Raw genomic sequence first — 14,668 nt, forward strand, 5'->3', positions numbered from 1 at the left:
CACTCTTTATCCATTGATCAATCTGTAGGCGCTTAGGTTACTTCCTTATCTTGGATATTGTAAATAATGCTGGTATAAAATAGGGGTGCATATATCTTTTCAAACTAGTGTTTTTGTTTTCTTTGGGTAAGTACTTGTGGTAGGATTACTGGATCATATGGTATTTCTATTTTTAATTTTTTGAGGAACCTCTCTTTGGTTTCCCACAGTGGCTGCACCCATTTACACTTCCACCCACAGTGCATGAGTGTTTCTTTTCCTCCACATCCTCTCCAACACTCGCTATTTCTTGTCTTTTTTTTTTAATCTTAGCCATTCTGACAGGTATGACACTTCATATTTTAAAGATTTTATTTTTAAGTAATCTCTACATCCAACATGGTGCTCAAACATACAACCCTAAGATCAAGAGTCACACGGTCTTCCACATGCCTGAGCCAGCCAGGCGCTCCCTTATTATGGTTTTGATTTGCATCTCCCTGATGATTATTGATGTTGAGCATCTTTTCAAGTGTCTGTTGGCCATCTGTATGTCTTCTTTGGAAAAATGTCTCTTCAGTTCCTCTGCCCATTTTGAAATTGAATCATTTGGGGTTTTTGGCATTGAATTATACAAATTCTTTATATATCTTGGATATTAATGCCTTATTGAATATATCATTTGCAAATATTTTCTCCCATTAAGTTGGCTTTTCATGTTTTTTGGTGGTTTCCTTCATTGTGCAAAAGCTTTTAATTTGTGTAGTTCCAGTAGTTTAATTTTGCTTTTTTTTTCCTTGCCCGAGGAGACATATCTAGAAAAATGTTGCTAAGGCTGATGTCAGAGAGATCACTGCCTATGTTTTCTTCCAAGAGTTTTATGGTTTCAGGTCTCACATTTAGGACTCTAATCCATTTAAAATTTTTGTGTGTGGTGTAAGAAAGTGGGTTCAGTTTTCCCAGCACCAGTCATTGAAGAGACTTTTTCCCATTGTTTTTTCTTGCCTCCTTTGTCAAGATTAGTTGCTCATATGAGCATAGATTTTTTTTCCCCTTGGGTCCTTCCTTGCTCTGTTCTGTTGATCTACATGTCTATTTTTGTGCCAGTGTCATACTGTTTAGATAACTACAACTTTGTAGTATATCTTGAAATTGGGGATTGTGATACTTCTTCTTTTGTTCTTTTTCATGATTGTTTGGCTATTCAGGATCTTCCATGGTTCCATACAAATTTTAGGATTATTTGTTCTAGTTCTGTGAAAAATGCTGTTGGTGTTTTCATAGGGATTGTATTTAAATCTGTAGATTGCTTTGGGTAGTACAGACATTTTAACAATATTTGTTCTCCCAGCCCGTGAGCATGGACTATCTTTCCATTTGTTTTCAATTTCTTTCATCAGTGTCCTGTAGTTTCAGAGTATGGGTCTCTCACATCCTTGGGTAAGTTTATTCCTAGGTATTTTATTATTTCCGGTGCAATTGTAAATGGGATTATTTTCTTAAATTTCTCTTTCTGCTGTTTTATTATTAGTGTATAGTGTATAGGAATGCAACAGAATTCTGTATATTGTTTTTGTATCCTGCAGCTTTCCTGAATTCATCAGTTCTAATAGTTTTTGGTGGCATCTTCAGGGTTTTCTAGATATAATATTAGGTCATCTGCAAATAGTGAAAGTTTTACTTCTTCCTTACCAATTTGGATGCCTTTTATTTCTTTTTCTTGTCTGACTGCTGTGGCTAAGACTTCTATGTTGAATCAAAGTAGCAAAAGTAAACATCTTTCTCTTGTTCCTGAGCTTAGAGGAAAAGGTCTCCGTTTTTCACCACTGAGGATCATATTAGTTGTAGGTTTGACATATATGACTTTTATCACGTTGAGGTGTGTTACCTCTAATCACATTTTGTTGAGAGTTTTATGATGACTGAATATTGAATCTTGTCAAATGTTTTTTTCTGCATGTCCTGAGATGTTATATGATTTTTGAGATGATCATATTACTGTATTTTAAAGGAAATCCCAGACATAATTTTAACTTTCCTGTGCTGTTTGAATTTTCTAATCATGTGAGTATCCTAATTATTTCACTATTTTATACTTATTACATATTTTTAAAATCTGGGTAATAAGATCGTAGGCTATGGAAATACTTTTATAGTTTACTCTGAGAAAGTGCTGTTATTTATAAAAGAAAAAAATAAGCTACAGTGATTAGGAAATTCTTAAAGAACATTTGTTAAAATAATCCAAGCAATATAAAAGTGGCAGTAGCAACTGCACATAGTAATAGTACTTGTCAGTCACTAAAAATTTTTTGGAGGGGTGCTCATTGCTTTGGAGATCTGGTGGCTGATGTCTGCAGAGTGCTCAGATGTGGGTACAAGGGTAGATGAAAGACACAGATGTATTCTCCAATTCCCCGTTTCCAATGGGAAGTGGACAATACAGGGGTGATTTTAGGGGATTTTTAGGAAACGTATTATATCCTCTGGAATCCTGCAGTGCAAAAGCTATTCCTTATTCAAATCTCTTTCCATCTTTCTAAATTGACATGGAGAAAGGGTCAGATTGATGGTAGCATGTCTTTAAACCCTTCTCTTCCCCTTTTTCTAATAAAGAGAGAATGAACCTCTATTCTAAGCCTTCAGCTGGCAACAGTCTAATAACATCTGTCTATGAGAAGTGATACCCATATTTCAGTGATGGTGATGGTCAGTCTCCTGTTTAAATAAAAGCATTTAAGAGTCAATATAAAAAGAAAAAAGTAAGAGTGTGGGTGCCACGTGGACAGGGCAAACTTTGTGAAGGGAGATGCTAGGTTACTGAAGTCTGAGTGTCCCGGAGCTGTCCTGGAGCTGCACAGGACACAAGACTGTCCTGTGTGGGGAAGGTGAGGCGCTGACGTTGAGATGACCCACTGCGGTGTCTATGCCCATCGCTCCCTCTGTGGAAGGCCCCCCCCCCCCCCCGCCCCTGTCTTCCTGGCTCTGGAACCGCCCTTATGCATTTTCACCCTTATCTCTCCTAAGCAGAGAGAAGGGAAGGTGTGCAGAGGGCTCCGCCGGAGGCCTTGCTGCGCTCCCACCTCCCTCATCGGGCTCCCGTGCCCACCGGACTGCGCGGGGACCAGTAGGTACAAACCCAGGAGGGCCACGTCCTCCGTCACCAGGGCACAGCTGCTCAGTCTCAGCACTCGAAGGGCCGCCAGGAACTTCAGCATTTCCAGAAGCAGCTTCAGGTTGCCACCAACACATTTATTCCAAGAAAGGTCGACCATTTCCAGAGCAGGCAGGTAGGTGGAGGCTTCGGCTAAAATTGATAACAGAACAGCGATCACTTAGGCTTCCCTCTTTGGAACTGAGGAACCTGGGGCAGCAGAGGACTGTAACTGAGATAAGGAAGCTGCGGAGACCGTTTTCTTTTGCCTGAAATTCATGACCACAACCTAAGTTGTCTATTTTTATTGGGCAGAAATGTTGGAAACTTTAGAAAAGTAAAACTCGATTAAGTGGAATTCACAACCAGCTGGGATTTTTCTCCTTTGGTTCCCATCGAAGAGGAGGAAGAGGCAAAGGATTTGGACAGTTGGTGGAGATTTCCAGAACGTGTCCTGGTTTTACATATTCCCGGGTAGGTCGTGGCTGAAGCTCAGCGCCGAGGGCCAAACCTGCTCAGGACTGAAATACCAAAGCGTGTCTGCGCCTCCCTCCCTGCAGCTACAGAGACAAGGCGGGAACTAGTGAATTCTGGAGAGATTTTAAAAGGAGATTGAGGGATCCCTGGGTGGCGCAGCAGTTTGGCGCCTGCCTTTGGCCCAGGGCGCGATCCTGGAGACCCGGGATCGAATCCCACGTCGGGCTCCCGGTGCATGGAGCCTGCTTCTCCCTCTGCCTGTGTCTCTGCCTCATTCTCTCTCTCTCTCTCTGTGACTATCACAAATAAATAAAAATTTAAAAAAAAATTAAAAGGAGATTGAAAGAGGTTCTACTTAATTCTCAGTTATCCCAATGTTGAAATTAACCCAAACAGCTTATTCCCTAGATATAGTTAATTATGCTTTAATTCCACTCTGATTTCTAAAGAAGAACAGGTGTTATTCTTTAGAAGGGGCAAATATATATCCGTTTATAGTATCTAATAAGGGGATCTCAGGGCACCTGGGGAGCTCAGTGGTTGAGCATCTGCTCAGGTCATGATCCCGGGGTCCTGGGATCGAGTCCCTCTCTGCCTCTCTCTCTCTGTGTCTCTCATGAATAAATATATAAAATCTTAAAAAGAAAAAATGCCTCCGACCTGCATGGTACAGAGACTTATGAATAAGAAATGGAATTTTTCTTCTAAAAGTGATGTGGAGAAATCTATGTTTACTTGATTTACTTCTTTTTGTTTGTTTGTTTTTGAGAGTGAGAGTACAGGCATGTAAGGAGGGCGGGGCAGAGGGTGAGGGCGCATCCTAATCAGGCTCAGGCCCAGCAGGGAGCCGACACAGGGCTCAATCGCATGACCCTGAGATCATGACCTGAGCCAAAATCAAGTCAGACGCTTAACTGACTGAGCCACCCAGGCGTCCCTACTTGATTTACTTCTTAATTCAAATTGAATGATAGGTTTATTTCAGATGATATAATTTAATGTAATACCTACTTGATGATGATTCATTATGCAGCAGTAATTGGGAAGAGCTCTATCTTCTGATCGCAGAAGACACAAAATTAAAAACAAAAATTTCTTTAAAAAATATCCAGCTTTGAGGGGCTCCTGAGTGGCTCAGGGGTCAAGCATCCGCCTTCGGCTCAGGGCGTGATCCCGGGGTCCTGGGATCGAGTCCCACATGGGGCTCCCTGCATGGAGCCTGCTTCTCCCTCTGCCTATGTCTCTGCCTCTCTGTCTCTCTCATGAATAAATAAATAAAATCTTCAAAAAATATATATCCAGCTTCTTCCAACTAGAGGCATCATGTTGTCTCTAAATTTATTTTTTTGTAGAACTTCCCTAAATGGACATTATCCTGAGCAGTGGAATGTATCGTGTGTGTGTGTGTGTGTGTGTGTGTGTGTGTTTGGGTTTACCTAATCATTTTGGGGATTACAGACTCCTTTGAAAAGTTTGTTTACTTGCTTAACTAATATGCAGAAATACCTAAAATGTGGTTAAGGCTGTGCAGTGAAGATACATACAAGCCTTGCCTTCCAGGAGGTTTATAAAATGGGGGAAATAGATACATTGAGAAAAAACACACAAATAAATACATTCTTACAAATTCTAATAAAGGCTATAAAAAAAGATACAGGGGATCCTAATTTAGATCAGAGAGGCGGGCAGCCCGAGTGGCTCAGCAGTTTAGCGCTGCCTTCAGCCCAAGGCCTGATCCTGGAGACCAGGATCGAGTCCCACATCAGGCTCCCTGCATGGAGCCTGCTTCTCCCTCTGCCTGTGTCTCTGCCTCTCTCTCTCTCTGTACCTCTCATTAACAAATAAATAAAATCTTAAAAAAAAAATTTAGATCAGAGAGGCTGTCTTAACAGGGAGCATTTACACTGAGACCTGAAGTCAGAGCCTCCTAGGAAGGAACAGGAGGTAGGCAGGGGTGGGAGACATTCCATCCAGAGAACAGGAAGGCCTGGAGAGGAGGGAGAGCTCAGAGAGGGGAAGGAACCAAAAGAAACCAGCTGAGACTGGTTCAGGGAGCAAGGGGGAGAGTGGCCGAGAGGTCCTGGGGCCACATCACCTGAGGCCTTTTAGGCCCCCTGGAGAAATATGGATTTTACGAGGGATGCTATGGGCTGCCATGGTGTCTTTTTAAACTGGGTAGTGATAAGATCCAATTTACTTTGTAAATGAAATGGATAGATTCTCTCCCCATAGTTAATATTAACAACTAATGTTCACTGAGCATTTACTATGTGCCAGGCACCTTTCCAAGAACTTTACAGGTGTCAGCACATTTAATTATTACAACCCCACGAAGTATCTATTACTATTCCATTTTACATTTTACAGACAGAGATGTTAAGTATCTCAGGTCACAAGAGCCGAGCCAGGACTGGAGTTTTAGGCAATCTGACAGCAGGTGCTGTGGAGCCAGAGAATGTACCACCCGCGTCCCCCGCAAAGTAACCACAGTCGACTTTGGGGAGTTCACAGCCCCCTCCCCCAGGCGCAGCCCCCCACGGACCCTCTGACCCAGGTGAAGAACTCCAGATCTGAAAGGTACATATCTTGCAGCTTTTCCCCATCCAGATGTGGGGACAAGACGAGCAATGCTGTGAGAGGGGTGGGCGTAGTTCACAGCAGGGACCAAGTCTGTGCGGCTGAACAAAGTACTTGGGCCAAAAGGGGGACGAGTGTGCCCTAACTACAGAGTTTTTGGAAGTCGAAGAGAATTATATGCATTCATTTCTGTTAACAGATATTAATAACTAGCTTACTTTATTGATAGGACATATTTATTTCATGAGTCATAGCCCATAAAACAATTCATTTTTCATGAAGTGTCAGCTGGCATATAACACCCGAGCATTAGAGAGGAGCACTCTGTTTTCATCCTCATCCAGGGAGCACCAGGATGCAAGCCTGCTGGCCTGCGTGTGTGCCTAAAAACAGAGTTGACCAGCCAGGCCGGAGGCTGCAACCCCCAAAAGGTTTCCTTGCAAGGTTGGTTGGTACCTGGGAATTTGGGGTTTAGACGTGTTGCAACCATTCCTTACCTAGTACGAGTGGCTTGCTGAGCCTAAACTGTGTGTCTACCCGTTATATGGCTTACGCTGCACACCTGCTTTCCTTCTGGGCCGGGAAACATGACCTGTGACGGCACGTGTCCCCAACAAAAGCCCCAGACGGAAGGCTCAGGGGAGCTTCTCTGGAAGGCATCATTTCCCACGTGTTGCCAGAAGTCGCCGGGACAGTGAAGGGTGTCCTGCGTGACTCCACTGGTGGAGGCCTCTTGGAAGCTTGTAGCTGGCTTCCTCTACACTTCGCGCCACTCACCGTTCCCTTGGCTGATTTTGCTTTGTATCCTTTGGTTGTAAGAAATCGCAGCAGTGAGTAGTACAGTGATACGCTGAGAGCTGTGAGTCTTCCTAGGGAATCTCTGAACTGAAAGGTTGTCCTGGGACCCCCTCCCCCCCCACAATGCTCTCCACCTGGGTGGTGAATTCTGTAAAATAACGCAAAGTCCTGTGCCTCAAAACATCTCCCTCTCCTTGCAGATGATGTTCTTGCCCCCGAAGAGACAGACATTCCAGATTCTGTAGCCCCTTGACCAAGGCCAGACTGCATCCGTGACCTCAAGCAGGTCCAGAGTCCTAGACAGGACAACGAATCCTGCCAGAAAGTAGGTGCTGGGCAGTCAGCTAGGCTCGCACACTAGTGATTGCCTCAGTTTCCCCGCAGACTCCCGGCAGCCCGGTTTGTGCTGGCACCTGGAGAAACCTGGACCTCCAGAGTTGGCTGCATGCACTTTGGATTTTTAATGTTCAATTCGCAAATGCCAGAATCATTCATCTGGCCTTCAGAAGGCCACTTTTAAGAGAGCACATTTCCTGAAAAGCAGACAAATTGGTGCTTCATGGTTTTGCCTGTGGCTGAGTGTAGGGATGAAATTCCTGTGTAGGGAGTATGTGTTCTCACGTGTTGCTGTACGTGCCTGCGGGGGCCTGGCGAATTCTCTTACCCAGGGCGGTGAAGGTCTCGCTCTCCAAAGCACAACCGTTGACCAGTAAGGACCTCAGGGCCGGCAAGAATCGGAGTCGGCTGAGTAGGTTTTCAGAAGAGCTGCCCATCTTTCTGTTGGCAGATAAATCCAACTCTTGAAGTCTCGACAGTAAAGGGATTACCTGGGCTGTTAAAATGTCAGCAGTGACACGTTTGAGGCTGATTATGTGGGTCCCACAATCCCCTCCCTTGCACAACCTTACACACACACACACACACACACACACACACACACACACACACACCAGCTACGCTTGGGCTGCTTCCAAGCCTCTCTCCAAGCTAGACATTAGGAGCAAAGGCCTTGGATGCAGAACCGGGTTCTCGTCCTGCCTCTGCTGCTAAAGAACTGTGGGATTTCAGGAAAGTGACTTCACTTCTCTCAACCTCAGTTATCGTAATAACAACAATAATAACAGTACTTCGCAGGGTCATTGGGAAGGTCAAATGTCCTGGTATATGGAAGGTACTTGGTACATTGCCTGACACACATTAGCTGCTCAATTAGTGCTCGATACCATCATTCTTTTCTCTGAATAAAGTACTGAGTATGAGGGAGGCAGTGAAGTCAGGCAGTCAGGACCGATGGCTGTCGGTGACAGTGCTGGCGTGGTGGCCTGAGGGCCCTGCGGGGCCAGGAGCCACCCCTGCCTCCCCGTCTTCCTGCTACCTTTCCTGCCTGCAGGCCTTTGCCCTGGCTCCTTCCGGTGTGGGAAATGCTGGGGTCTCTGTGGGGCTGGCTCAAGTCCTCAGAGCCTTCCAGGGCCCCCCGAGCCACATCACCCCTCGGCCACTATCAGATCACCCTAGCAGAGGTGAGCTCTGTGTGTGAGGCCCGCTTCCTGCCCAGAGTGTGCAGCAGAATCTAGGCCACGGGAGGCATGGACATTTGTGGAAGGCGGGGGAAGGAGGATGGGAAGGCAAGAAAGGCAGGCAGGTGGGATCCCAGCGGAGGTAACCGCTTCTTCCCCTTGCAGCCCCCCTAGCACTCTGCTCTTCACCATGCGGTTGGTTTATGTCCGCCCTACCAGGCTGGGGCTCCTGACGGTGACTTTCCCTTAGCCGGTGGCACAGTGCCTCGTACCATTAGATGATTAATCAAAAGCTGTTGGCTAGGGGCGCCTGGGTGGCTCAGTGGTTGAGCGTCTGCCTTTGGCTCAGGGTGAGATCCCAGGGTCCTGGGATCGAGTCCCACATGGGGCTCCCTGCTGAGTAGGGAGCCTGCTGCTCCCCCTGCTGTGCTAGTAAGTAAGTAAATAAATAAATAAACAAATAAATAAATAATTCGTCAAATAAATAAATAAAATCGTTAACAAAAAAAGGCTGAACTATTCTCAGTTTTCAAATAGTTGGGAGCCTAAAATGTCATTTAGCAGGTCTAACATACAGATGTTAGACCTAAGAACCTATTTTATTGTTCTCCTTCCCAAATGGTACTAAAAACAACTAAAAAATTCCTTTACTCCTGTTCTTAACTCATTGATTGATGCATCCAATCATATTCAGCAAGCATTTCCTGGGTGCCGGCTGGGTGCCAGCCCCTGTACCTGACCAAAGGAGAGACCTGGAGGTGTTCCTTCAGTGGGGCCCATGATCCGGAGAGGGAGCAGGGACGAAGGCCCCAGGGACAGAAGGTCAGCACAGACAAGGGCCGGGGTGATGTCGAGGGGGGAAGGGCTAGCGAATGAGGTCGGAAGGGCAGAGAGGGAACAGGGAGACCGTTTGGACTTGCGACAATCTGGGCATGAGATGACAGTGGCCCAGACCAGGGTAGCAGAGGTCTAGAGGGTGACCTGGGGTCAGATTCGGGAGGCATTTTGAAGGTTCATTGTGGCCACAGAAGGGATAAAGCCCTCGGCCCCAGGCTGTGCGTGTGCTGTTCGTTGTGGGCAACGGCATTTCTCTAGCACGTGCCTTAATTGCAGGATTGTGCCGACTGTGCAAAGCAAGTGTAGGCACCTGAGGTCATAATGGACCCCCCAGGCACCCCCCCAAATTCTTCTGTGATTTCATTTGTATCTCAGGGGCTTGACTTCACTTTTGGCTATAAAACAGAGTCATTTCGAAACAGCAACAAACACATATTCAAAATTTCTCCGCCAAGTGCCACGTCCATCGTCTACAGACCCGCGCGGGAGGAGCTTAGACTCCCCGGCGTTACGGGGCACCTCGTCGTGCCGAATACAAGACTGGGGCATTCACTGGGCTTTTAGGACTTGACGCCTTTGAGGACTTCATAAACACCAAGTTTAGGGGGACACCCCAGATTTGCCAAGTTCCAAACCTCTACTGAGGTTCCAAAAGCCCTTCCTTGGGCCCCGCGGTTCACACTTACTCAGAGACGCCACGTCGGCGGCCGTTAGCGAGCACTGGTGAAGATCCAGGACTTCTAGATGCTCCAGCGCGGCCAGCTGAGCTGAGGAGTCTTCAAAACCTCCACCCAGCTCCTTGTTGCAGGAAAGGTCTAAGTTCTTCAGTTCACACAAGTACCGAAAAGCAGCATCTACGAAGAGAGTCAGTAGTAGAGAGTCATTCTGACAGGTTATAGGGTGGGAGGCAGGCGTGGAACAGGGGAGTGGGCAGGTGTGTAGGAGGAAGATCGAGAAGGCACACTGGGTTGAGAAAAGCCAAGACGGAGGCAGAACTTTAGACTTCCTGCCAACTGGCCCTCTTTGGACTTGACAGTGGCTTCAAACACACGCCCCGCACACTCTGATCTGCACAGAGCGCCAAGGCCTTTGGTAGGACCCTGCAACTGATGGTGCTCCCCCTCCTACCCTGGAGCACTGGCATTTCACAGAATCCTAGGCTCGCTCACACTGCCAGCGAGAAGGATATTATGGGCTCTGAAAGTCGGAGGGGAAAACACAATTTCATTTCATGTTCTCCCTACAGATGCCACTGATGCTATTCTTTTATCTGTACCAAGTCCTTCCTACTAACTGAGCATAAAATAATGCTGACATTTTCCAAAGCAAGGGGGAAATGGAGAGCTTTAGGAGCACGAGTAACTTTTCTTTTGCCCAGTGTCTATCTCAAACCCAAAATAGCCTGGCCTTTTCAGAGGCAGCCATTTTAAAAGGTTATTTTTATAATCATGGAAGCATACCCTTGCCATAAAAGATTTAGAGAAGAATAAGACAAAGAAGATATAAATTGCCCATAATCTTATATTTTGTTGAATTTTCTAACAGCTTAAAAAATTAAATATAGGGACGCCTGGGAGGCTCAGTGGTTGAGCATATGCCTTCGGCTCAGATTGTGATCCTGGGACCGAGTCCCATATTAGGCTCCCTGCAGGGAGCCTGCTTCTCCCTCTGCCTACGTCTCTGCCTCTCCCTGTGTGTCTCTCATGAGTAAATAAATAAGATAAAATAAATTGAATATAAACTAAAATGACACATGCATATAAAAACCTCAGTTGTTGCTAACTCACCCAATAGTCGGACACTGTCTTGTGATAATCCACATGAATGCAACTTCAGTACTTTCAGATTTGAGGTACTTCTTAACCCCTGAGCAATACTGTTCAGACTGGCACCGATGTTTCTGTTAATGGAAAGATCAAGTACTTCGAGATTTTGCATCATGGGCAGCAAGTCACCTAGAGGGAGGTGAATCCAAACAAGAAGAGCAACTCAGTAAAAATGCAGGGTGTGAATGTTAGGGCAAGAGGGGGGCAGCCTCCTGTGACCCTGGGGGGTACAGTGAGCCACTCTTCCAACTCAGGGTAAGAGAAAGCACAACCCACGTTGACTCTCAGGCTGCCTCATCATGGGGCCTGTTCACATTAATTTTCTGGAAAGGACTCTTCCAAATTCCACTTACCCACAAAGGTCCCATCTTCTGATGTGAGGTCACAATCCACAAGCTCAAGCGTGTGTATTCTACTCCCTTTTTGGAACTTCTGGAGGATCAGAGGCAAGTTTCCTCCCACCCTACTGTTCCAGGACAAGCTCAGCTCCTCCAGTTCAGGTATTGCCTCGAGTGCTTCTCCTGTTACAAAACAGCCCAAAGACTGGGTTGACTGCTGACCCACAGAGCAGGGGACCCACTTCAAAATCAGTACAACCATTACCATGGGATAATAATGGCTGGGCCAGGGACTGGTTGGGGGCAGAGGAACAAGGCAAAGAAAAGGACCCAGCTGCTACCTGTTCCCAGCAGGGTGAGCCTCTATATCTACAGGCACAGCAGTTCTGGTCCCTCCAAAATTCAGAAGCCACACCCATGTGCGAAAATCACTGTAGCAAAAACTCCACCTGTCAGTAGGGAGGTTTCACGGAGTTATTTCTGTGGTAGCAAATATTTGTACTATTCCAGCTAACTTTCTCTCCTCCACCTTGCCTGGGGCCAGCATCGTGGGGAAGCTAGGCCAGGGGATGAGGTGGGGCAGACAGGGCGCCGGCTGCCACAGGGGTGAAGCTCACTTTGACATCAAGAGTATCACATGCAACTGAACAGAGCGCTGCAGAGAACAGGTCACACCGCACAAGGGGCTGGCAGCTGGTAGCAGGCGTGCAGCCCTGGGGGGGTAGAGGAGGATGGGGGGGGCTTGGCATTTCGGAAACCCACCCGCCTGGGAGGCTGGGAGGGGACAGGGAAGCGACCAGGGGAAATCAGCCTTTGGGAATGGCCTCCACTACCTTGGGCAGAGCAGAGAGGCACCTGCATGGAAAATGCACTTTCTCAACGTGCAGAGTCAATCTCAACACTGGACAAGTAAGAGTATTGGAAAGTCCCCCGTGTCTTGAAGCCTCTTCTCCACTGTCCACTTCTGTGCCTGGATTACTTATTACCACTGGTTATTCACTGTGTGGACTCAGGTTTCAAGAGCCCAGGAGCCACATGTTTAAATGCGTGTTCTCCCAGCACGGGTGGCATTTTGTGTGCCATTGCCGGTCCATTGGGGTGGCTTTCTAGAGCCCTGAAGCATTCCCCAGGGTCAAAGACAGAGAGTACGTGGCCGATTAGCCCTGTCTGCAGCGTCCATGTCCTGGGCGGTCCTGCATCTATCATCCTACACTGAGCGACTGTAACAGGTACAATAATGTCGGAATGCCTCCTCATTTATGGTCTCTTCTCCTTAAGCCATTTACTCTCCCTGCACCCCATCTGCCATCAAGGCTAAGGGAAATCCCTTCTGATGGGGGAAGATACAGAAGCCCCTCCAGAGAGGAGAGGGACTCTGGGAGAGGGAGCCGGTTACAAAATATCAAAGCAACAAAGATGCAGACCCTCTCCTGAACCGGGTAAGTTTAGAACAAGTCCCAAGGCAGAAATCCCAATTCTTGATTTCCTAAGGACAGAAGATCTCTCTTAAAAAAAAAATAAAATAAAAAAATAAAATAAAATAAAAAGATTAATCCTAGAAAGTAAACAGACTACATTTTCTTTTCATGCCTGAGTAGCAGTGAGTTAAATTCGCAACTCCACTACACAACAACCAGCTGCTAACCAGTGGGGCTAAACTGATCACATAAAACCACTGCACGTTAATTCTGAATGAGGGAATAGAGAGAGGAGGAACTATCCACCGTTGGGCACATACTATGTGCCAGGCATGTAGTAAGTGCTTCACAGAAATTATTTAATCCTCACCATAGTTTTTTGAGGTTGATATCAAACCCTTTTCAGAGATGAGAGCTGAGGCTCAGGAAGGTTAAATAATTTGTCCATGGCCACAAAGCTAGCTGGAAGTGGGGGTTAGAATTTTGAACAAAGACCTGGGCAGCTCCAAGATGCATGGTGTTTCTCCGCTACAGGAAGGGTGGGCTGGGGGCATCAACTAACCCTGATTTTTCTACAGAGGGTTCCGAGAGAAGACATTTGACATGAATGGTGTTGTTTTTATAGAAATCTTTGCCGAGATGTAAATGCTCAAAACATGCCACTGAAATAAGACACGTCAGACCAAAAGAATTGTTAAAAATATGAATGGCATCCAAAACCAGCAAGGATTGTAATAAAAGAGTTGGGTTAGTAGCATGACACGTTTTATCCTACGCTCTATGTCATTCTATGTTGGGTATATAACGTAATTGAGGCTCTAGTTCTATTTAAGGCATTGCTTTTAATGTAAAAATCTTGTTTTGATCCATTTTTTAAAATGAGAGTGGACGGCATCAGGGAAACACAAGTGAAAACCACAACAAGATACTGCCTCACACCTGTCAGAATGGCTAAAATGTGCAAGTCAGGAAATGATGACGTCAGTGAGGATGAGGAGAAAGGGGAACTCTCTTGCCCTGGTGGTGGGAATGCAAGCTGGTGCAGCCACTCTGGAAAACAGTGAGGAGGTTCCTCAAAAAGTTGAAAATTGGGCTACCCTATGACCCAGCAATTGCACTACCGAGTTTTTACCCCAAAGACACAGGGGCACCTGCACCCCAACGTTCACAGCAGCAATGTCCACAATAGCCAAACTATGGAAAGAGCCCAGATGTCCACTGACAGATGAATGGGTAAAGAAGATGTGGTCTATATATACACAGTGGAATGCTACTCAGCCATCCAATAAAAAAGAACTCTTGCTATTTGCAATGACATGGATGGACTTAAAGGGTATTACACTTAGCAAAATAAGTCAATCAGAGAGAAAGACAATTATATGATCTCACTCCTATGTGGAATTTAAGAAACAAAGCAGAGGATCATAGGGGAAGAGAGGAAAAAATAAAACAAGACACAATCAGAGAGGGAGACAAACATGAGAGGCCCTTAATCATAGGAAACAAACTGAGCGTTGCTGGGGGGGTGGGGCACAGGGTAACTGGGTGATGGGACATTGAGGAGGGCATGTGGGCATGTGATGTAATGAGCGCCGAGTGTTATATAAGACTGATGAGTCACTGACCTCTACTTCTGAACCTGATAATACATTATATGTTAACTAATTGAATTTAAATAAAATTTTTAAAAAATAACATTGCATAATTTTTTTTAAGTGGGAGCAGAAAAATTTAGAAGAGAATGTTT

At 45.9% G+C, this 14,668-nt stretch overlaps 1 protein-coding gene across 2 annotated transcripts in view; it reads right to left on the reverse strand.

Annotated features, from left to right (window-relative positions):
* The window catches only part of LRRC31 (leucine rich repeat containing 31), a 44,743-nt gene that overhangs the window by 2,940 nt on the left and 27,135 nt on the right, over positions 1–14,668 (reverse strand). For both annotated transcript variants that reach the window (XM_025425544.3, XM_025425545.3), the window contains 5 exons: positions 11,519–11,686; positions 11,127–11,294; positions 10,026–10,193; positions 7,650–7,817; positions 3,119–3,286 (listed from right to left, as the gene is read on the reverse strand). In XM_025425544.3, coding sequence (XP_025281329.1) covers positions 3,119–3,286; positions 7,650–7,817; positions 10,026–10,193; positions 11,127–11,294; positions 11,519–11,686 — 840 coding nt within the window. The remainder of the gene's footprint in view (positions 1–3,118; positions 3,287–7,649; positions 7,818–10,025; positions 10,194–11,126; positions 11,295–11,518; positions 11,687–14,668) is intronic.

Source organism: Canis lupus, chromosome 34, assembly GCF_003254725.2.
Source record: "Canis lupus dingo isolate Sandy chromosome 34, ASM325472v2, whole genome shotgun sequence".
In the NCBI taxonomy this organism is placed as follows: Eukaryota; Metazoa; Chordata; class Mammalia; order Carnivora; family Canidae; genus Canis; species Canis lupus.